Raw genomic sequence first — 23,953 nt, forward strand, 5'->3', positions numbered from 1 at the left:
AGAAGTCCTGGGACAGAGGGGGAGAGGAGAATAAGTGTGAATAGGAATGTGTGTGTGTATTTGGCTTCCCTCACTAAAATTCTTATATTCTATACTAATGACGTTGCCTGTTCCCTGCCATATTCTCATTGCCTAGAATAGTGTCTGCGGTCGGGGGGCTCTAGAAAATACTGATGGAAGGAAGGAAGCGTGGGAGGGAGGGGAGAAGAAGGAAAGAGGAAGCGAGGAAGGGAGAAAGGAAGGAAGGAGGACTTGAGGGGGAAGAAGGGAGGAAGAAATGCTTTTTTCCCCCGGGTTTGGGGGGGAGGGGTGATCCTGTTGCACCCATCGCTGTAGAGCTTTGGCCTTCACTTTTGTAAAGATGAATTTCAAAGCCACCCCAGCCCTGTTCTGCTCCACGGAGCCTCAAGGAGAGTCTTGTCCCCCACTGGCCACACAAGTGTCCTCAGAGGGAGCAGACGCAGGTGGAGGACCCCTTGTGACCAGCAGAGAAAACAGGGCAGGCTCGGCTCTGCTGAGTGCCCGCGGGCGGGGTTGGTGGTGCCGGGCAGTGCTATAAAGCCTCCCTGGCCAGAGCCGGGGGTGGGCAGTGGCTTCCACCCCTTCATACCCAGAAGGGCCCACGAAAATGGCCCTGGCCTTGTGGGTCTTCAGTCTGCTGGGCTCAGCCTGCTCGGTGTCGGCCAACATCTTCGGTGAGTTATGAGCCCAAGGCCGTGGAGGAGAGGGTCTGGAGGGAGCTCTCAGGCCGCAGCTCCGCAGTCAGCGAGACTCTGCCCCAGTGCCTCAGGACATCTGGGGTCTCATTCAGTCCTCACAACGTCCCGATGAGGGATTTCAGATGAAGAGACAGAGGTTCAGAAAGGTGGACTGAATTTCCTTGAGGTCACAGAAACAGGGATTGGTGGAGAGCAGATGGGAAATCAGACCTTCCTAATTCAATTTTAGCTCACCCCACCTTTTTAGTGAATTTTGGCACTGGCATTTTTTTTTTTTTTATTCTCTTAGTGATCTCAGGCTGAGGTCATCCATGTGAGGCATTTGAGAAGTAGTCCGCAGGTAGTGAAAAAGATAAATTCACCTGTTCAGTGAAGTAGACGTGAGTTCCAGCAGTGGCTCGGCCACTTGCTGGGTGACTTTGGAGAAGTCTAAGCTTCAGTTTTCTTGTTGGAAAAGTAAGCCAGTGATGCCTCCCTCCCGACGAAGTAAGCTCCTGCGTGTCGTATGCTTTCTCAGTGGAGAAGACACGTGGGAGTTACTAATTCGTTTGCATTCTTGACCTGGGCCAAGAAGGTGTCCTGCCCACAGGGGTGGCTTGATAAACCCAAGAACACCTTCCTTCTGGTGTTCAGACCTAACCCCACCGAGGCTCAAGGGAACGCGGGGTTTGAGGTTTGACTTTGAATCCTGCCCTTGCCAACTATGTGACCTTGAGCAGGTTCCTGTCACCGTCTTAGTGACCCAAGGGTAAAATGCAGACCTCCCTTCCCAGGAGAGGCTGGGGGTTAAATGAGCCAAGGGCGTACTTAGAAACGTGTGAATAACTGTCAAATTACAAGTTAGAAGGTGATTGTTGCTGATGCCAGAAATACAACCCAGGAGAGCATCTGAGCTTTGGGGAGCCCTCTTTGCTACCGGAATCCCATCCACCCTCTTCCCTGTTGAGCTGCTTCCTTTTCCCCAGAATACCAGGTGGACGCCCAGCCCCTGCGTCCTTGCGAGCTGCGGAGGGAGGAGGCCTTTCTGAAGGGAGCAGACCACGTTCCTCAGTGCGCAGAAGACGGAAGCTACCAGTAAGGATTCCTGAGCCCTGTGGACTCCTGGGGCCCTAAGACACCTTAAAGCTTATCTTATCCCCTCCCCTCCACTCTGCATGGTGCCCTCACTCTCCCCTGCCTGTGTCCAGGACATGAGGCCACTGTCACTTGGGGGGTGCCCGCCTCCCAGGTCTGTTCCTCAGGCTGATGGACACTGGATAATCTGACCCAGAGCGCCCCGGTCCCTGCTTCATCCCAGCCGGGACCAAGGACTTCCCTTCTTTTCCTGCCAAAACTTGCAGCGTAATTGCTTTAATGAAAGGTGTGGGGGGATTGATGCACTGGCACGTCCTGTCCTCGGTGGGTGCTCCTGAGAAGTCAGAGGTGGGGGGATGCCAAGCTGCCTGGACTCAGGCCTGCGGCCCTGCCTCCAAGCCCTGCTGAGCCCAGCGATCTGCGCCAGGCGCTTCTGTCTCCCACTGTGAGCTCCTCTCTGGAAGGGGGGGTTTGGCTGCCCTAACGTAAATGTGCGTCCTGGACTCCCCCTATAGAATGGAGCGATAATCTCAACAACTCCCCAGCAGAACATTCCGGCACAGGAATCGTTTGTGTGGGCCTGACTAGGGGAACCCTGTCCATGGACTGCGTTCTGGGAAACCCCTGTGAAATATTGCCACCTACCTTCATTTTCTATGTGTTCTTAATGCCCCCAGCAGCACCTTACACCTCCCAAGAGTGCAGAGACCCTGTGGTCTGGCCCCTGCTTGGGCATCTGGGAGTCAGAAGGGCACAGGAAGTGACGGGAGGCTCACCTTTGTGGGCCTTATTCATGTTGCTGTTCCCCGTCACTTGCAGTTCCAACCCCCCTGGTCCTCCTCAGGAGGCCTGCCTGCGCTTTTCTCTTCACCCCGAGCACTGTTGACCTCCTTCTGCCCCTAGCAGGACCCCTGATCATCCTGCGGGCCTCGTTGCACTCACCACTTGCCCCGGGCAACCCATGAATGTGCCTCCCTGTGTAACCCATGCCCAAGGCTCTGCTCTCCCATCTCCCAGACCTCACCGACATTTCGCCCGCCCCTGGGCCACAAGGACACTGACTTTACCCCCTGCAGCGGCTGTGTGGCAGCCACATGGCAGGGCGGGCGTCTGCCACAGACCTTGTAGATGGGATGGCCGGAGGATGGATGGCTGAGATGTCACAGGGATGAGCAAGACAGGAAAAGGCCAGCTTTGGCGCTACGTTGCCCACCCCTCTCCACTCCATGTCTCCCTAATTGAAACAAATTAAAACTTGGAAGACCCAAAAGGAAGAGGAAAACTAAGCTGGGTTGCGGCTCGGGGCCTCAGTAATGCCGTCCGTGTGGTGTGTCTCTCCTGCCCGCAGGACAATCCAGTGTCAGAATGATGGGGTCTCCTGCTGGTGCGTGGATGCGGACGGCCGGGAGGTGCCGGGCAGCAGGCAGCCTGCTCGGCCCGTGGCCTGTGAGTGCAAGAGAGGGTGTCTGGGGGAAGGAGGGTCCCTGTGACCCGGCAGGCCTCCCTCTGGGCTGCCGGACATTGCTCTTCCAATTGGGATAATAGTCCCACACACAAGGCCCTACTTCCCACAGGACTGCTATGAACATCCAGTGGGTCCATCAAGTCATTTGTCCAGCAAACAGGTGCTGAGCTGGCCCGCTTTCGGGCTACTGCCTGGCACCAAGGAAGCTACAGGGCCAGACATCCAAGGCCTCTGGAAGCAGAATTAGGCCACGGACACACCTAGTGTTTTCTCGCCTCAGGTGTTTCTAAAATCTGAGACTTAGGTGAAAATTTCCCTGTTAAAATAATTATTATCATGAGTAGTCAAAGAAACACAGCCCCCCTGTAAAGCATGTCAGAGCTAAGCCTAAAACCAAGGTCAGTAGAAGCTGGTCATCTTTAAATGGTGATATTGAGCCTGGAACCAAAGATCTCCTTTGAGGAGAAAAGCCCTGTTTGGGGCACGGGGTTGTTCGCGGCCAGCCTGGCTAGCCTGGGCAGTAGGCTGGCTCCCAGCACGCTCTGGCTGAATGACCCCGGCCCGGTCCCATGCCCTCACTGAGCTGTGGTCCCTCGTCTGTTATAGGAATGTAGGATCTGCTCACAGGATTTAAGGTACATATCAAACCCCGGGCACAAGTAGGTATTCAGCAGGGGTAGTGATTGTCAAGGTCACTAATCTCATGCATCAAGGAGGGCGGTCGTGTTTCGACTCTATAGATAAGGAGGGAGGCCCAGAGTGGTTCAGGGAGGGTTCCACAACGAGGGTGTGGGCAGGGGTGCGGGAATGCGATCGGACAAGCTCTGTCAGTGCTCAGCCTCCACTCTGCAGTGCCCGGGCTATGGGGGGGTCCGGTGGACCGATGGGCCACAGTGGAGGCCGCCCTTCCCTGACCTGGTGCACAGGATGCTGGGAGCAATCCTGGGATAAAGCTGGACAGTTGGAGCGCTGGCCCTGAGCTTTCTGCCAGCTCTGAGGATCCCTGGGTCGTGGGCCCATCGCTCGCTCTCTGCATGGGGTGGGAAGGACACATCCCTGTCTCCAGGGAGGGAGCCTGATGCTCTCCCTGGAGCATCATCTGACCCTGCTCCTTGCACCTGTAGGTCCGTCGTTCTGCCAGATGCAGAAGCAGCAGATCTTGCTGAGCGGCTACATGAACGGCACGACCACAGCCTACTTCCCCCAGTGTCAGGATTCGGGGGATTACGCGCCCGTGCAGTGCGACCTGGGGCGGGACCGGTGCTGGTGTGTGGATGCAGAAGGGATGGAGGTGTATGGGACGCGCCAGCTGGGGAGGCCGACTCGGTGTAAGTCTCTGGATCGCCGGGAGCCCACATGCCCCCCGGTGTGCGCAGCTTTCCACACAGAGCCGAGACCTCGTCAGGTCTCCCTGACCAAAGGCAGAGGGCCTGGCCCTCAGTACAGAAACTGAGAGCAGTTTAGGAAGGTTTTATCTCTGCTAACATTGCCACATGGAGGACAATCAGGATTTGCTGGCTGGTTGTTAGAAGCATAAGCATGGAGGGCAGCGAGTGTTGGCAAGTCCCCCGTGCAGGACTCTGTCTCTGTGTGGGGCTGGGTCACGTGTGTAGGGTGAACGTCTGCATCCGGACTGCAGAAGCATATGCACCTACTCCTACCTAAGCCCTGACATTTCTTCCTCGGAAATGTTTAGGTCCCAGGAGCTGTGAGATAAGAAACCGCCGTCTCCTCCACGGGGTGGGAGACAAGTCACCACCGCAGTGTTCTCCAGATGGCGGGTTCATGCCTGTCCAGTGCAAGTTTGTCAACACCACAGACATGATGATTTTTGACCTGGTTCAGAGCTACAACAGGTAAGGGAGCCGGCCTCTGGGGGTATGCCCAATCCTGGGCCATCTCTCCCTATCCCCTGCCAAAGCTCATGCTCACGCCGGGGCTGGGGGTTTTGGGGTTTCAGAGGCACAGTCTGGTGGGGGTTGAGAGAGGCCTCACTCTCATAAGCTGCTGGACATCTAAAGGAACAACAATATTTTTAACAAAACAAGCAAGCTGGCAACAGCCATTCGAATTAAAAATAGGTGAACCCCCCCTCCCCCGCCCCGGGGCCAGGCAACCCATGGAAATAAAAAGACCAGAGAGCGAAGACATATGTATTGGGATGTCTACTGCATTGATTCTCACTGTAGCTGAAAACGGGGAACAAAGTGACTGAGAGACCCAAGGTGGGTGGCTGGATAAACGGGCCACCACCCTAAATATTTATGCAGCCATTAAACAGAATGCTTTGGAACTCTACCAGTTGATTTGGAGAGGGTGCTGCAGCATATATTATGATAATATGATACAAGATACAAGGCGCTCGTATGATTTACTTTTTACAAAGCAAATAAGCACACACCCTTTTACGTGCATAGATGGTGATACGATTCTGTGTCGGTACAGGATTAGGTGAGCACAGGGCACTGTCTGAAGCAGCGTACACTGGGGGATACCACCATCTTGGCCACCAGCAGGGTCAAGCTGCTGTGGAGAAACAGGGGTAGGGAGAAGGGAATCAGCGGAGAAGGAGAGAAGATGGCACTCTTGCAAGCATGGGCATGATCATATTTATGCATTTTTGTAAATTGCTTGTATGTAGGCACCTATAAATAAGCATAAAGATTTAAGTAACAAATGTACAAAGGGAGATGCGTGATAGATCTTGGCCCAAATAATCAGATTGCTTCTGGTTATTTAAGATGGCCACTTGGTCAATGTAAAGGGCCAGCACAGACTTCAGACATGATTGAAACGCCCTGAGGGACATCAGTAAGAGTATTAGTCTGTGAATACTGGTGGGAATTCTCTTGGAAAACCTGAGCCTCTGTGTGGCTGGCTTCCAAGGTCACCCGTTTCTTTCCCTCTCCAAGAGAGACAACTCCCATGGGCTGTGCCGGGACGGGTCACAGGCTTGCAGCCTGGCCACCGGAGCCGTCCCGGAGACAAGTCTTATTTGAGCTGTATATTATTTTAAAAACTGGAGCATTTCAAGTTAACTCCATGAAATTTCTGTTTGCGTAGGTAAAAATAGCTGAACATCAGCAATTTCTTATGTTTAACTTAATACACAAAATTCTGAATTCCTGAATTCCCCCATGGCCCCAAGAAGCTGGCCTTGAACTGTTCTTTTTTGGACTGATCACACGCGGTCCAGCAGTCCAGCGCTCCAGCGCTCCGGGTCCCTCTCGGTCCTGTTGCCTGCTCCTTCCATCCGTGTTACCTGCCTGGCCCCCTTGCATTTGCCCCTGTGATCCTCATTCTAACTCTGCCACTGCTTGGCAATGTGACCTGTTCATTTACCCTCTCTGTGTCCCTGTACTCCAGGGTCCCCATCTGAAATATGGGGTGGGGACACAGGGATAACTCCCTGCGCACTAGGTCCTGGTGAGGATTTAATGAGTCCTCATCTATGAAACCACTAAGACAAATGCAAATTATTATGCATCCATAGGGATGCCTCCTGTATCACCCAGCTGCAACGAATGTAAATTAGGTTTTTGGGGTTTTTTTTTTTCCTCCCAGGCTTAGAGAATAGCCTGCCTGTGTGCACCTAAGAATTTCCCCAAAGCCCAATTAACTGATATTCATTGATGCAAACCAGTGTGTGCTCAGTTCAAGTTCAACTGGGTGCTTACTCTATACAGGCAATTTGACAACCTTCTGCCTACTTTAATCCTTACAAAAATAATTATGTTCTCTAGCAGACAGATGAGGAATCTGAAACACAGAGGCTAAGGCGCTCACCCTGGGAAGCAGAGTCAGTGGGCGCTAGAACTGCCTGGCTGCGCTTACTATCCCACACCACCTCGATTCAAGTATCTTTCCCTGCAGAGAGCCTTGTGCACAGTAGGCCTGCAGTCTATGCTTATCACCAGTGCGTTCAAGAACTTATTTGCGGGGCCAGCTTGAGGCACAGTTCACAGCTCCTTCCATGAGAGGGCAGTCAAGTTAAATGCAAAAGTTCCAGACTAAGCATCCATTGTTTAAGAGAGACAAACAAAAAAAAAATTTACTCCTGAAACGGGATCCTTTCCTTTTTGTAAGCAAGCATGTCTCGGGGGGAATTCCGATTTAGGAAGGTCATGGGAAGGGTTGGGCGGTTGGTTACTGGAAGCCCAGCCATATTCAGGGGTTTCTTGATAAGCCGACCTGGGCAGTGCCAGGCCCCACTGTTCCACAGGGCACTGGGGAGAGTCTAGATTTCGTCCCTAAGGCTGCAGACAAAATACTGGATGGCCAGTTACATTTGAATTTCAGATAAGCAGGGGGTAATTTTTTAGTATTGGTATGTCCCCGAGATTGCATTAAGAATTTTGAGCCTATGGGGGAAGATTGGGTATATTTTGAATTTAGGAAAGCATGGACTGGCCGGGGAAGTGCAGAGGGGTTGCAGGGAGGCAGCTCTGTGGGGTCTGCAGGCTCCTGCTCAGGTCCAGGTGAGAGACCATGTTGGCATGGACCGAGAGCACATGATGGAGAGCGCTGTGAGGGGACGGGAGGGCTAGAGAAACATTGCTGAGGTGGAATCCACAGCAACCGGTGAAGGTGGAAGGTGAGGGAGAGGAAGAGTGAAGCCCACGTCTGGTTTCTAGGTACATGGTACAGGATGAGTTTGGAAAAGGAAAATTGCATGTTTGATTTTGGAATACTGAATCTGAGAGGCTTTCTTTGGGACATTCAAGTGGAGAGCATGAAGCAGCTGACTTATTTGCATGGGGCCTGGAGGGGAGGCCGGAAACCTATGGCGAGCTCATTTGCCAACCTGCTGTGGGTTCGTCATGTGCTCAGTGATGATTTGCACTTGAACGTGGCCATAGCTTTTGCCGCTTGAAGCAGGTCCTTTTGCCTTCTGAAGGCCATGGCTAACGACACCTGTTTGGCTGGTGACTTTGAAAACCATGTCGTGGTGTAGAGTAAGCTTTTCTGGTTCTTCCAACTCTACCCCACCTTCCCTACTGCCTTCACTCAGCCACTAATAGAGAAATGCATTCTGGCTAAACAGATTGGAGGTCAAGGTTTGAAGGGCTGATGCCATCGCCAGGCCTTTGTGGTCCATGCTAAAACTCAGTTAATTGGTTTATCAGCTCTTGTCCTTAGTGACTAAGCAAACTCAAACTTTCTTAGCAACCAGTCTTACTTGAGATCCTTGGTCACCCATGCAAATCAGATAATCCAGTGAGAAGGATCAGATGCATCTTAATGTGTGGCAAGGGACATCATTACAGAACATGTGGAGCAATCTTCGAAGACTGACCATCGGTTACCTTCAAAGGAAACATCCATGACAGGTCCTCCTACTTGAAGGAGCACTCTTCTGGCACCTAAATTGCTAATTTATTAATCGATGGTTAGACTTCTGGAGGGACTGTCTCTGGGTGGAGTGGAGAATCTGAGTAGCGGGGTCTGCTGCCTGAGCCCAGGGCATGGATGCTGTTCTGCATGCGACCAGGACCAGGTGCCTGGCAGGGCCTGACATGTATTCCACTGAACCTGAGTTGTGATTTCTCTAGCTCTGGGTCGCTCACAGTCTGAGCATCAACTCAGGACTGCCACTCTTTCCCTTGCACTATGATTTTCTTTCTTGAGAACTTTCTTACGATCCTCCTGAGGTTTTGCTTTTATTTAACAGAAGGGACACATCCTTTTCCACTAGATGAAATATGTCATTTTTTTATTTTTAAGGTTTTGTGCTGATTTTCTCTTCTTCCTTTCTTCTGACACGCCCTGAACAGGATAGAAATGGGAAATAGAGGAGATCATAGGGGAGGCAAAATCAGGGTAGAAAATAAGAATAAAACAAGGCAAAGGTTGCTACGTACCACTCATTCTATAAAGTTTTCTTTTCACAAATATAAGGGGCTGCATATTTGTCTCCAAGCACCTTATAACACTTGGAGAAAACACTCTCAGTTATTTGGTTTCCATCAGATAAAAGTAAACCTGTTTTTCAGAATAACACAATTTTTTCTTCTATTGAAGATGGAGAAGTCTTTGTTCCTCTGATCCTCATGAAAGGGACGATGCCATATGCCATAGGGTCCTATAGGACTCGACCATATCCTGCTGCTAACAAAACGGTCCGTTTCCTAAGACCCGTGCCTAGAAGGAGAGTGGGCATGGAGCTTTCAGGAACAGCGTGTTCGTAGTAGAGATGCTTGCATCCCGACATTCTCCACCAGACCTGTGCCTCCCCCAGCCTCTCAGTTTTTCCTTCTGCCCACACTGTCGTCCTCGGCCCCCGTTTTGAAGTTGGAGACGTGCTAATGATCCTTCTAGACATGTTCTCCATTCTCTCCTTGCCAAGTCCTTGTTCTTAGCTTCAGAATCCCACTCCAGACTCACTTCCTCTGGGAGCATTCTTTGGCTGTACACCAGGTTCCAAACCTAGCTGGCCTGAGTATTAGGATGGAGCCTTTCCCCCCTTTCCTCCTTGGGTTCAGTTTCAGTAGTTGGACTTTTGTTGGGGTAGCAGGGAAGGGTGGGGATCTAGTAAGCAGGAAGTTGTAAGTGTGACAGAGGCCCTCCCATCCTGGCGGACAGGAGAGCACCAATGACAATGGAGAAGCCGCGACTAAGCCATCCTGGTGCCCATGGCTAGGCTGGAGGAAGATTCCAGAATTCAGAGTGGCGATACCGTTTCAGAAATCAGCCACCAAAACCAGATTGTATCAAAGCGGACTTGGGGAACAAAGGAAATCGAGGAAGATTCAGAGTTTGAACTTCCTGTTGATGGCAGGGTGCTCTGCTTCCAAGGCAGCCCCCCATCCCACCAGCTGCTGCTGATGAGAGACCAGGTGCGATGGACTCAGGATGCCAGACCCCGGGTCCGGGCTGGGTGATCTTGGACCAGTCAGCTCACCACTCAGAATCTCAGGGTTCTCATCTGTGAAATGCAGCTTTGGAAGGGTTGTTGTGAGGCTTCAGTGAGATTAGAGGGTGCTTGGTGCAGTGTCTGATCGTCCAGAACACGCCCCCCATTATTATTTTTGGGAGTAGTAATGATCAGCAATGACCCCATGGGGCTCGGCCAGGGCCGGAGCTCTGACGTGTCTCGCTCCACACCTGAGCTCGTTTCATATCAGGAGTGAGGTCCTTGCTAAAAGCACACAGAGGCCCAGGTACTGGGTAGCTCATGAGACTGTAAAGGCAGAGAGGAGGAGCCTGACCCTAAAGTGGTGGGATGAAGATGGCCCAAAAGTCATGCTGCTTGCACTGGTCCTGGGACATGACCCTGAAGTGGGCCTTTGGGTCGAATCGGCAGAACATGGGTCTGGAGTGATCGAAACTTCCTGTGCCTCGTGCTGGGATGGGTTTCAGAGCCTCAGGCCCGCCAGGTGCCCCATCCATGCATTCTCCGGCACGCGTGTCTTCCACATCTGTTAGATATCGGGAGAAGGCAGGCAGAGGAGAGTCATGTGCCTTTCAGAATGTGAGACAGGAACAAGGCGCAGCCGACGTACACTGAACATCACCACTGGCAGATGGTGGCAGCACGTGGGTGCTAAGACCTGGGTTTAAACTCTGTCTCCCACTGCTGTTTCAGGATGGTGGCCAACATACCTTACCTTCTTCACCTCTAAAATGGGTACAAAAAAATACCACTTGCCTTTTAGGAGTGTTAAGTGGATTGAACAAGTCAATGTATATTAACCATTTAGCGGATTGTCTTTTACAAGATAGTGCTCAATAAATGGAAGTGATTGTTACACTATTATTAGCGCTTTTAGAATTGAATTATCCCAGGTTTCAATTCATGAATTTTTATTATATACACTCCAATCCCTGGCAACTGGACAAAGTGAGTTTTTAGTTTCTGTTATGTGTAACTCACTTACTATAGCACTCCTTTTTATTTAACTCACAGGTACATAATAAAAGACCAACAATATGGAAAAAAAAATCCATAATCCTGTAGTGCTTTTGTAGGCTTTGTGTGGCATATTCATTTTCATGCAAATTAGCTAATACTTGTTGCACCCCCTGTTCGGGCTCTGAGCAACTCCTGTTATCTGTTGCCTTCCAATACCGGTTCATTTACACGGTAGTAATTGCAGTGTATATAGACCACGTCGTATTCTACCCTTTTGTTATAATGCTATGCATACATCCATTTAGGAAATTTACCACCATTGACTTCTTAATTTTCCTATTATTGGACATTAAGGTTTTTTGACGCAGCAGTGGGTCTCTTTGGGCAGACAGCTGTTGCTTGTGCTAACCGACACATTATGCTTGGTTCTCTTGTGCTGGGCCTCTAGGGCATAAAAAATCTCTCGATGTTGCATAAAGATGAAAAATTCCTCTCTGGTTGCTAAATCATTGCACACGGGAAGAATCTTCCGTACGGTTTTATATCACCTAGCTTCATCTTACTTCCAGGATTGGGAACCCAGCCGATTAGCTCCTGATGGCAATTGCCAGGTTGGCCATGGCTTGGGCACACTTTCCCTGCACTTGTGGAAAGGGATGCATAGCCCTTTTAGTGGTGTCATATTGATTTCATGTGTTTTCAACTATGGAACTGGGAAGTGTCCTTAAGAATTTCCTATGGTGGAATCTGGCTTCTTTTCAAGCTCTGGAAAAGCTGTAAAGGGCTCTGGAGTCATTTGATCTCCCCAAATGAGATCATCTACAATGTACCATATGTTCGTCAAGCAAACTTGGCCTTTCATCCCTAGAGTTATAGTCTAGTAAATTTATACTCCAGTAATGTGAGGTTCGTCACCTGTTTTCTGCCTGATCCTATGAGGCACATGCTTGGGTACAAACTGGTGAAATGCCACGAGGGAGGGAGATGACTAATTAGTAGGTGACAGCTGAGCACAGCTTCATTTTCACTTGTCCATCCTGGCTCTGGTGAGGTAAAACCAGCTTCGAAAAGAAATACATTTACTGAAAGAAACATGGAACAAATGGCATGAGATTAAAAAAAAACAACAACAAAACAGACATTCCTTCTCCCCAGATGAGATGAAACCACATTTATTTATTTCCACAAAGAAGAGCTTGTGAAGACTTGTGCTTTAGGAAACAGTGACCATAAATCTCATTCTGTCTTAGGTTTCCAGATGCATTCGTGACCTTCAGTGCCTTCCGGAGCAAGTTCCCCGAGGTGTCTGGGTATTGTCACTGTGTGGACAGTCAAGGGCGGGAGCTGGCTGAGACAGGTAACCGCAACGCAGACAAGTGGAGGGGGTGAGAGAGGCATCCCCCAAACCTGAAAGCCTGAGTATCATTGCCTGCCAAGCAGAAAAAGCAGTGTCTGCCTGCTCCCCGCTGCTAGGCTGCCCAGGGTATTGAAGAGACCACAAATGTTCTCTTGCAAATGTTCATCTGCAGTGCTTTGAACACAGCTGCTGGTGCATTTGGAGCCTTTGTGTGCACTAGAAGGAGGCGCTCCGCCCTGGGCAGATGCAGCTCTGAGCCTGGAGAGTGTAACACAGGATGCGTTTTAATCGGCTCTCATTCTCGCAAGCTGGGCTCCTTTGTGCTGTGTACAACCTGCACAACTGCACAGAGCAGCCCTGGCTTTGGAAACCATTAAATCTTCTTTTTTTTTTTTTTTTAAGATTTTATTTATCCACCGGGGGAAGGAAGTAGAGAGAGAGAGGGAGAGAGAATCTCCAGCCCAGAGCCCGTTATGGGGCTAGATCTCACGATCCTGAGATCATGACCTGAGCTGAAACCAAGAGTCTGACGCTCAACCAACTGAGCCACCCAGGTGTCCCCGAAACCATTAAAATCTTGATCAGACCTGATGCATAGTGATGCCCGCATAGGTGCCCTCCTAATGTCTGTCTGATCGGCCTGGTCAGGATGTCCTTTCTGAACGCACCCGGCCCTTGAAACGCTTCTGTCCTTGCTCAGGTTTGGAGCTGTTACTTGATGAAATCTATGACACCATTTTTGCTGGCCTGGACCTTGCCTCCAGCTTCGCCGAAACCACCCTGTACCGGCTATTGCAGAGACGGTTCCTCGCGGTTCAGCTCATCGTCTCTGGCCGATTCCGATGTAAGTACCGAGCGGGCGACACACGTGCGTGTCTCCGCTTGGAGGAAACCACTTGGGTTTTAAAGTCGCAGCTGCCATGGCTGTTCTCCCGAAGTGGGCGCGAGGGTTTAAAACACTGTCAAAGCAAAGAGAATGCGTGCTGTCAACACAGCCCTGTTTACCCGCTGCGCTCTCCCTGCCCGCATCTCTCCTAGGCCCCACAAAATGTGAAGTGGAGCGGTTCACAGCGAGCAGCTTTGGTCACCCCTACATTCCGAGCTGCCACCGCAACGGGGGCTACCAGGCGGTGCAGTGCCAGCGGGGGGGGCCATGCTGGTGTGTGGACGCCCGAGGGAAGGAGATCCATGGGACTCGGCGGCAAGGCCGACGGCCATCTTGTGGTGGGTTGCCTCTCCGGGGCCTTCTCTCTTGTTCTCGTCAAGTTATATGACTTTCACTGCTTCTCCAGACCAACCACCCCAGAACCCATCCATTCCACTGCCTCCTGAGTGTACCCCAGAGGCCTTCGAGCCCAGCATGAGGGAAAACCCATTTATTGTCATTAACTCCCAACATCTTTCTCCTCCTGTGTCAGACCTATTTGCTTCCTCAGTGATCTCAGAAGAAAGAAAAGAGAATTGTGTTCACTTGTGCCATGAGAGAAGTGTGTACTGATAACTAAAGCAGGGCAAACAGGGTAGGGTCAATTCCATTTTGCAGAGTGTATGAAGAGGAGAGGTTCAGGAAGGCTTCATGGAACAGGTGACGCTTGATTAGAGTCTTCTTAAGTACAGAGATTTCCTGAAGGAGGAAAATAAGGAGAGGTGTTCTCTGACTACAGAGCGGGAGAATCAAATTATGAGGACATAAATAATAGGTGTTGATATGCTATTGGACAATGACTCTGCATGAAGGGCAGAGAAACAAATTGTTGGAGTATGATCAGGGTGGGGCTCTGCACTTTAAGCCCAGGGGTTAGAGTGAGGGATGAGATAGTGAGGTCTTTCCTACCAAAGCAAAGGCTTGGGCACTTCATCCCGGAGGTCAGGTGAAGACGCTGAGGGGTTTTAACCTGGAGAGTTCCATGGTGGTTTTGTGTGTAAGAAAGACCGCGCAGGCACTTTGAAGGGGGGAGCTGAAAGCAGGATTAGACTGCAGGCCCTAGGGCCAGGGTGAAGGTCATTGCAATGTTTTCAAGAATGAGGAGAGGACTATATTACTTTCCTGGGGCATCTGCAACAAATGACCACAAATTCAGGGACTTAGAACAACAGAAATATATTCTCTCAGTTCTGGAGCCTGGAAGTCCATCCAAAGTGTCAGCAGGACCATGGTCCCTCTGAAGGCTTCCGGGGAGACTCCTTCCTTGCCATTTTCCTGGCTTCTGATAGTTGCCGACAATCTCAGGCATTCCTTGGTTTGTGGCAACGTGGCCTCAAACTCTGCTTCGTCATCAGCTGGCTGTCTTCCCTCTGTGTCTGCCCTGTGGTTCTTCCTCTCTTCTCGTAATGACACCGGTAATATAAAATTAAGAGCCCACTCGACTCTAGTATGACCTTGTCTTCACTACCTACATCGACAATGACCCTATTTCCAAATAAGCTCCCATTCTGAGGCTCCAGGAAGGATGTGAATTTTGAGGAGACACTATTCAACCCAGCACAGGGACCGATACAAAAGTAGAAGCGGTGGTCTGGGGAGAGGTGTGTGGACATGAGAAATGTCTCAGGACACTCCAGTAAGACTCTATTCCATCTTACCAGTAAGATCCTGAAGGAGGTTAGGGGTGAGGGCAAGGGAGGAACCCAGGAGCTGGTGGATTCTGCAAGATCGCAAACAGTGAAGGAGGTAGGCCGGTCTTTTTATAGCCTCGAAAGAGATCAGTGCTCATGTTCATTCAACAATTCCTGTGAAGTCATTGATGTCTCCAGCTTCACATTTTGAGTGTTCTGCGTGGTGTTTGGTAGTATTCTATCTGCCAAGTGTAAGAATGCAGAAGAGGAACATTTTGAAGCTCTGCCTTGAAGGTATTTATGATTACACTGTCGTTCTCTTAAAACCTAGAGAATATTGTGCCCTCCAATTTCCAGGTGAAAATGGAGAACTATGGTTTTCCAAATTAAAACCAGAATGCTATCAAATGCAGGGATCATATATTTTTACCTTCTCCTCTCTGGTGTATCTGTCCTATTTCCATGCAAACGACTGCCACATGGAAGCAATGTCTGAATGTTTTTGCCTTGGTAACACTACATAACAAATGAACGGAAGGGATATGCCCTTAATTTGGAAGCAGAATAAGCAGAGCAGTGAACTTTATTTCTTCCATACGTTCCTGTAATACCTTCCATTCAAGGCAGCCATGGCCTGGTTGAGGGATGTGTTAGAGGTTCGGATGTTGCCAGTCTGTTTTCTCTCTCTGACCGCATGTTCCAGTTCTTTCTGTTGCCTGGTTACAGAGGGAAATTGGCTGACTTCCTTTTTGGCATCCGTGTGAACTGAAGGGAAAGAATTATTTTAAAAAATGTGGGGGTGGGTGGGTGGGTGGCTGAAAAGGAACTCTAAGATTTATGATTTGATGGAGAAACATGGAGCTTACTTACTTCCACCTGTGTGATGGAGATACTTGGAATTTGAATTTAAAGTCTTTTTTCTTAATGTGATTGCAGTCAACCTAGAATATTCAGATAGAATGACCTGACCATGCACACATGGAGTTGACTGAGCTGATCACTGTTTAATTAATAACTTCAAGGAAAGGTCAAGAAACCTAGAAAAATGTGCTAAGTGTGTTTGCTGCATGGGCATTATTATATTATAGAAAATACCTTATTTCCTATAATATAATTCTATATTATATATTACAACATAGGAAAATATTTCTTATTATAGGAAATAATAATAGCATTTAAAGTATGGTTCTCATTCTCCAAGAGACTATAAACTAGTTAGCCTAGACAAGCCTACCCTCAAGGAGGGATTAGGCAGCCGCACGAAGAGCATATAATGAAGCATTAAAGTCCATTAAAAATTCCAACAAGAGAATGCTGGGGGAAAAAAAAAAAACATTTCATTAAAAACAAATAGGAATTTGTTGGTGTATTAGTTTCCTAGGGCTGCTGTAACAGATTACCACAAACTGGGTGGCTTCAAACAACAGAAATTTATTCCCTCCCAGTCCGGAGGCCAGGAATCTACAATCAAGGTGTTAGCAGGGCTGAGCTCCCTCTGAAGGCTCTAGGGAAGAATCCATCCTTGGCCCGTCCAGTTTCCGGGGGCTGGAGCAACCCTTGACCTTCTTTTTCTTTTTTATTTTCTTTTTAAAATTTTATTATGTTAGTCACCATACATTACATTATTAGTTTTTGATGTAGTGTTCCATGATTCCTTGTTTTCGTATAACACCCAGTGCTCCATTCAATGCATGCCCTCCTTAATACTCATCACTGGGCTCACCCATCCCCTCCCCCCCCACAACCCTCAGTTTGTTTCTTGGAGTCCATAGTCTTTCATGGTTCGTCTCCACCTCCGATTTGCCCTCCTTCTTTTTTCCCTTCCTTCTAATGTCCTCCATGCTATTCCTTATGTTCCACAAATAAGTGTAACCGTATGATAATTGACTTTCTCTGCTTGACTTATTTCACTTAGCATAATCTCCTCCAGTCCCATCCATGTTGATGCAAAATTTGGGTATTCATCCTTTCTGATGGCTGAGTAATATTCCATTGTATATAGGGACCACATCTTCTTTATCCATTCATCTGTTGAAGGGCATCTCGGCTCTTTCCCCAGTTTGGCTATTGTGGACATTGGTGCTATGAACATTGGGGTGCATATGGCCCTTAACCCTTGGCCTTCTTTGGCTTGTAGCTGCATTCTGCCCCCATCTTCACAAGGCCCTTTTTCCTGAGTGTCTGTGTCTTCACATGGCCTTAGGAGGACATCCATCATTGGACTTAGGGCTCACCTGAATCCAGTGTGATCTTATTTCAACTAATTACATCTGCAAAGACCCTACTTCCAAATGATGTCATGTTCTGAAGTTCTGGGTGGATAAGAATCCTGGGCTGGGGAGACAAGGAGGACACTGTTCAGCCTAGTACATTTGGTGCATGTGTGTGATCAGGTTTTCAGAAAGGGGGCCAGTGCCCATGAGCCTTGCCTTAGAAGGGGGTCACCCTCCAGTGAAAGGTAGGAGAGGGAGTCATGTCAACTGGAACACTCACTCCCCCAAATGGCCACCACGGATGCTGCTTGGGGGGGAAGAAAAATAAAGAAATAATAGGATAGAGGAGATAGAGGTACAAAATGTCGATGTTCCTCATTGAAATTGTTGACATCTTACTACCAGAAGGACCTGTGGGGTGGTCTCAGGATTATTTGCTGACGTTAAAACCATTTCTCCTGTTTGCTCTGTCTTGTGCAGCTGAAGATCAATTCTGTACCTCAGAGAGGAGGCAGGCCCTGTCTAGACTACACTTTGGGCCCTCGGGCTACTTCAGCCAGCACAGCTTGTTCTTGGCTCCTGAGGGAAGGCAGGTGTCTCCGAGAGTAGCCAGATTTGCCACCTCCTGCCCACCCTTGATCAAGGAGCTCTTTGTGGACTCTGGGATTCTCCACCCAATGGTAGAAGGGCAGGATAAACAGTTTTCTGCCTCAGAAACTGTCCTCAGAGAAGCCATTGGAGCGATTTTTCCCTCCCGAGAGCTGGCTCGTCTTGCCCTTCAGTTTACCACCGACCCAAAGCGCCTCCAGCAAAACCTCTTTGGAGGGAAATTTTTGGTGAATGTTGGCCAGTTCAACTTGTCTGGAGCCCTTGGCACAAAAGGCACATTTAACTTCAGTCAATTTTTCCAGCAGTTTGGTCTCCCAGGCTTCCAGAATGGAAGGACCGATCTAGCCAAGCCCCTCTCCTTGGGATTTGATTCAAATCCTGCCACAGAACCTCCTGAAGCCTCTAAGAAGGGAGCTGCTATGAATAGGCCGATTGTGGGCAGCTTTGGCTTTGAGATCAACTTGCAAGAGAACCAAAATGCCCTGACATTCCTTTCATCTCTCCTGGAGCTTCCAGAATTCCTTCTCTTCTTGCAGCAGGCTCTTTCGGTGCCAGAAGACATAGCAAGGGATCTAGGTGACGTGATGGAAATGGTGCTCAGCTCCCAGGGCTGTGAGCAGACACCCGGCAGCCTTTTCGTCCCACTGTGCTCGGCAGAAGGAAACTATGAGGATGTCCAGTGCTTTGCTGGAGAGTGCTGGTGTGTGGATGCCCGGGGCAAAGAACTTGCTGGCTCCAGGGTTAGAGGTGCACGGCCCAGGTGCCCCACAGAGTGTGAGAAGCAAAGGGCTCTCATGCAAAGCCTTTCGGGCAGCCTGCCCGCTGGGGCCAGCCTGTTTGTCCCTTCTTGCAGCAGCGAGGGGCATTTCCTACCCGTCCAGTGCTTCAACTCAGAGTGCTACTGTGTGGACGCCGAGGGTCAGGCTATTCCTGGTACTCGAAGCGTGCTCGGAGAACCCAAGCAATGTAAGTCTGTTGAGTATCCAATCCACAGATCCCGATTCTCTCTTGGGGCCCTGACACGGTGCATTGCAGAAAAAATGGATTCCGTTGTAGCTTACGTCCCAACTGCTGCAATGGCGAAATTTGCCAGTTCACTTAAAAATTGTCCAGAAAAGGGCTGATACTGTTAACCATTCTGGTGAGTGAATAGGGAGACTCATGTGGCCTCCAGGAGCTTAAAGGTTTCCGTAGAGCTGACAACAGCCCGTCACAACAGTGCCAATTTGGTGACGGGGAGGCTCTCGGTCTAGGTGTTATTTCCAGATTTACGGTTGATGGGATTTCTGTGGCTGTGTAAGGTTTTAGATAGGGTTTGGACAGTCCGGGGTTTTCGTCTTGGCCTTTCGGGCTCACGGAACTTTTTCACCTGACACACCTGCTCCTTGTTCCTCGCAGGCCCCACACCCTGTCAGTTACAGGCCGAGCAAGCCTTCCTTGGGGCAGCGCGGGCCCTGGGCTCGGACTCCAGTGAGCCGCCCTCCTTCTCCAGCAGCTACATCCCACAGTGCAGCCCCAGCGGGCAGTGGAGGCCTGTGCAATGCGACGGGCCCCCTGAGCAGGCCTTCGAGTGGTACGAGCGATGGGGGGCCCAGAACAACGGTGGCCAGGAGCGGACCCCTGCCGAGCTGCTAAGGAAGATCTTGAGCTATCGAGAAGCAGCTTCTGGAAGCTTCCATCTCTTTATTCAAAATCTGTATGAGGCTGGCCAACAGGGCATCTTCCCAGGGCTAGCGAGATACTCTTCTTTCCAAGATGTCCCACTGGCCGTGATGGAAGGCAACCTGACCCAGCCTGGGGGGAATGTCCTCCTGGAGCCCTACCTCTTCTGGCAGATCCTAAATGGCCGGCTCAGCCGATACCCAGGGCCCTACTCTGACTTTAGTGCTCCTTTGGCACACTTAGACCTTCGGAGCTGCTGGTGTGTGAGTGAAGTTGGTCAAGAACTCGAAGGCACACGGACAGCGCCGGGCAAGGTCCCAGCATGTGAGTTAAGCCATGTGGCAAGCTCCATCTGTGTTTTTACAAACAAGGTGTCTGGTGGGGGGGGGTATTGAGTGTCAAGCGGGCATGGAGTTCGGATATGGCCAGGTACATGCCTTCCGTGGTTGAGGCACCCAAATGCATTAGTCAGCTCTGCTGCTCTAAGGGAATACCAGAGACTGGGCGGCTTCACCCACAGATGTTTCTCACAGTTCCAGAGGGTGCACATCCAAGATCAAGGTGTTGGCAGATTCCTCTCCTGGGGAGATCCATCTTCCTGGCTTGCGGAAGACTACCTTCTCACTGTGGAGAGAAAGAGCTCTGGGCTCTTCATCTTTTTGTAAAGATACTAATCCCATCCAGAGGGTCCCACCCTCCATGACCTCTTCTAAACCTCATCACCTCCCAAAGGTCCCAACTCCAAGTACCATCACCTTGGGGTTAGGGCTCCAATACGTACATTCTTGGGGGGGACATGAACATTCAGACCATAACACCAAGGCTCATAGAAAGGAAGTGATTTCCCTACACCTCTGCAGTAGGTGTTGGCGACATTAATGTAGTTCATTTTTAAATGTTCGTATGATTTATGCGATCTGAAGAGAAACCAGAGTGTTCGTATGATTGATTATTTAAACCAATGCCTCAAATTTGAGCTGGATGTCGTCTGTGTACAAAGCATGATCTTAGGAGAGATGAAGGCTATCAAGTGGATATGACCTGGTTCTTGCCTCTCTGTAATCTCTCATAAATTAGGTGCACCATTTGATTAACCAACGCACATTATGATTCTACTCACAAGGACATGCTAGGTGCCCCGGACCTCAGACAGTGCTCCTGCCTTTAAAGTGTCTTTAATTTATTTGAGGAGTTTAATTATAGGACTGATTGGAGAGCAGTTGAAGAAGGTCGGTAAGGTCAGCTCTGTGGCAGGTGGACTTATAGGAAAGCTGTGGTATCTGAGGCATAAGCAGAATGAGGTTGACTCTCTCTTAAATTAAAATGTCTTATTACCAAGTGGCCATGCCAGAAGCTTGAAAGCATAACGAGACAGATTCAACACTTATTGTAAAATGAGAACCTCTCTAACCAGCAGTGCTAATAGTACAGGTAATATTACAGCTCTTCAAGGCCAAAGAAATCTCTCAGTCCATTCTTTGCAATGTTCAACATTGTCCACACCTTTCCGGATCATGTTAACATCAATCAGATGATTTTGACTTAAGCCAAAGTATAGGCTTTAGCAGCAAGTGGGTTTTTAGAATGTTGGGTCATAGGAATCATGCGGTGAGAACAGTAGTACCCTGGGCATATTGAACGCCTGGAGACCCCCCGACTAGGATTCTCCATTGAAGTGCCGAGTCCCAACAATAGGCTGACCCTCCAAGTGAATGCATTGATATCAGCATGCTGTTGTATAAAAAGTCTCCTTCATTTTTTGAGATTCTTTATACCAACGGTCAGGTCCCCACACGAGTACATTCCTATAATTTCAGATGCTTTAACATTGAATTTGGTCCTCTTTGCATCTGATTTTTGAGGTCCAAGTTGATGAGACCAATAGCACCTTGCCACTTTTTTTTTTATTATGTTATGTTAGTCCCCATACAGTACATCATTAGTTTTTGATGTAGTGATCCATGATTCATTGTTTGCGTATAACACCCAGTGCTCATTACAACACGTGCACTCTTTAATACCCATCAGTTTGCTTGCCTTGGCCTGAGTGCCAGGCAAAGCATTCGAATGGGGTTTAGAATCCGCGGGCCTTTCCCGTGAATACCAAGAGGCGTGGAGAAGATACACAATATCTTGTTCCCCGGGGGTACGAGATAATCTGCTGGGAAGCAAGAATTAGAGCTTCCACCTGTAGGAAGTGTTTTATCTTTTCCTTCTAAAGTTCTGCTTTTGGTTTTACGATGACCTACTTCTAACAGCTGGAACAGCTGAGCGAACTGTACCTCGTATATGATAGTCATGCATGTATTCGCTTTACAAAGAAATACGCATGTTTTGGGGGCACACGTTCAAACTCTTTTGTTGATGGGGCATATGATCCAAAGGGTTTGAGGACCAGAGGTTGGAGGCTTGACCCTCCAGGTGTGGTTCAGCAGCATTACCATCACTTTGGGAAGTTGTTAGAAATTTGGAATCTTGGATCCCACCTGCTGAATTGACACCTGCCTCTCTCCAGATTCCCCAGGAGGCTCTGATGCCCCCGAAAGCTTGAGAAGGGCTGGCCTAGAGGACACAGTGCTGGTTCTACTAGGGTCTTCAGCCCTTTTTCTATCACCTAGTACTCTGTGGCCAGAGTCACATGCCTCAGCTTCTCATCTGTAAGACCCGGATACTATCTTATTGGGCTGTTGTATAGATTAAGTTAGATTGTCTGTGTAAATGTGCTTAGTATAACATCTGGTGTGGAGTAGACATTAGCTATTGCTCAACTTCTTACATAGCAGGTCCTCTGTAAAAGGCGAGTGAGTGAAATTGTGGAGATGAAACAGAAGGAACATTCCAGGCTATAAAAAGAGCTGGGTGAAGGAAACAGCTGTGACAGACATGTGTGCATATTTATATGCACACGTACCTCAGAGGGAGTGAAGTGTCCAGCCATGATGTCTTTATTCCCCCAGGTCCTGGCTCTTGTGAGAAGGTGAAGCTTCATGTCCTGCAGTTCATTAAGGAAACGGAAGAGATTGTCTTGGCTTCCAACAGTTCTTGGTTCCCTCTGGGAGAGAGTTTCCTAGCGGCCAAAGGAATCCAGCTGACCGACGAGGAGCTCTCCCTTCCTCAACCCTCTCCATCCCGGGAAACTTTCTCAGAGAAGTTTCTGAGTGGGGACGATTATGCCATTCGTCTGGCAGCTCAGTCTAGTGAGTGTCATGCACTTCTGGCTTCTTGTTCCAGCTTGTTGGGGAGGCAAGGGCTTGAGTTGGCTGCTCTTCAGTCCTCCTCCAGACTTTGTGGCCCTGGTTTTCCCAGGCCTGCGGGTCCCTGGGAAAGAAAAGACAAAGTGGTTTTGTGTACCAGTCAAAGCTGGCACGATGCGCATCTCTCCGGTGTATGCCCAAATCCACCAGCACAGCCACTTGGGGGCAGGTCTCCACATCTTGTATTGCAGATGGTGCCCACAACCCACCATGCAGCCAAACATTCTTGCTAGAATGTGAGGGGACCCAGCCCGAAATGCTCATGTTCTGTTCTGAGGCTTCCCTCTACTTCTCTGGGGGGAAAAGGAGTTCCATGAGATCAGTGCCGCGCTCACCATCTGTGATTCCTTTCAAATGCAGAGACTGGGGTTCAGTCACATGCTCAAGTTAACCCAATGAATAGCTAGCGGAGCCTGGATGGTCTGGGCCCCGAGCCTCTGTCCCTTGCCCGGCTGATCCCTGGTGCCCAGAGACTGGGGCTGTCTCATCCCAGAGCCCCTGCTCTTCCTGCACCACCCACAGCCAATTTGGCAGGAGGGTCCGACCCCTCTCCCAGGTCTCTTATGACCCCACACCAACTGGACAGGGACAAACACTGCCTCTACTGCAAGCATCCTGAGTTCCCCACTCCTTGTCAGATGATCTCAGTGGATTCCCTATCTGGGGTTCTCTGGGCTTGGGTCACACAACAGCAAAGTGGTGCTCCCCTTGACGATATCCATGCCAAGACGAGAGCCCCCCCACTCCTGCAGGCCAAGGCCTCCCTGCTTCCCCCCTCAGGGATGTCTGCTGCTGCCGCCTGGGGTGTCCAGACCCCAGTGAGAATCTCCCAGGCACCATCTTTGTTTCCTGCCTCACTGCCATGCCCGTTGTCCCTTCTGGGAGCACGAAGCACCACATCTTGTTCATCTTTATATCACAGGGCCCAGCACAGTGCATGACTGACACAGAGCAGGAGCCTGGTACATGTTGCTAAACCATCCTTCTTGCTTCTTTTGTCCTCGATCTCTTTCTCTTCCCTCCCCTCCCCACTTCTTCCCCACACTCAGACACTTCTTGTCTCTGTTCCTCAGAGACATGGGGATTTCTGCTTTTCTTTTGTCCCCGATCTCTTTCTCTTCCCTCCCCTCCCCACCTCTTCCCCACACTCAGATACTTCTTGTCTCTGTTCCTCAGAGACATGGGGATTTCT

The 23,953-nt window shown here is 49.7% G+C and overlaps 1 protein-coding gene across 1 annotated transcript in view; it reads left to right on the forward strand.

Annotated features, from left to right (window-relative positions):
* The first annotated feature begins 628 nt into the window (after positions 1-628).
* Positions 629-23,953, forward strand: part of TG (thyroglobulin) — a 237,253-nt gene continuing 213,928 nt past the window's right edge. Inside the window, exons 1-11 of the mRNA XM_032415805.1 lie at positions 629-695; positions 1,685-1,793; positions 3,142-3,239; positions 4,383-4,586; positions 4,955-5,114; positions 12,361-12,467; positions 13,168-13,311; positions 13,506-13,691; positions 17,717-18,811; positions 19,244-19,831; positions 22,465-22,704. Coding sequence (XP_032271696.1) covers positions 629-695; positions 1,685-1,793; positions 3,142-3,239; positions 4,383-4,586; positions 4,955-5,114; positions 12,361-12,467; positions 13,168-13,311; positions 13,506-13,691; positions 17,717-18,811; positions 19,244-19,831; positions 22,465-22,704 — 2,998 coding nt within the window. The remainder of the gene's footprint in view (positions 696-1,684; positions 1,794-3,141; positions 3,240-4,382; positions 4,587-4,954; positions 5,115-12,360; positions 12,468-13,167; positions 13,312-13,505; positions 13,692-17,716; positions 18,812-19,243; positions 19,832-22,464; positions 22,705-23,953) is intronic.

The sequence above is a fragment of the Phoca vitulina genome, unplaced genomic scaffold (assembly GCF_004348235.1).
Source record: "Phoca vitulina isolate PV1807 unplaced genomic scaffold, GSC_HSeal_1.0 scaffold18, whole genome shotgun sequence".
Lineage (NCBI taxonomy): Eukaryota > Metazoa > Chordata > Mammalia > Carnivora > Phocidae > Phoca > Phoca vitulina.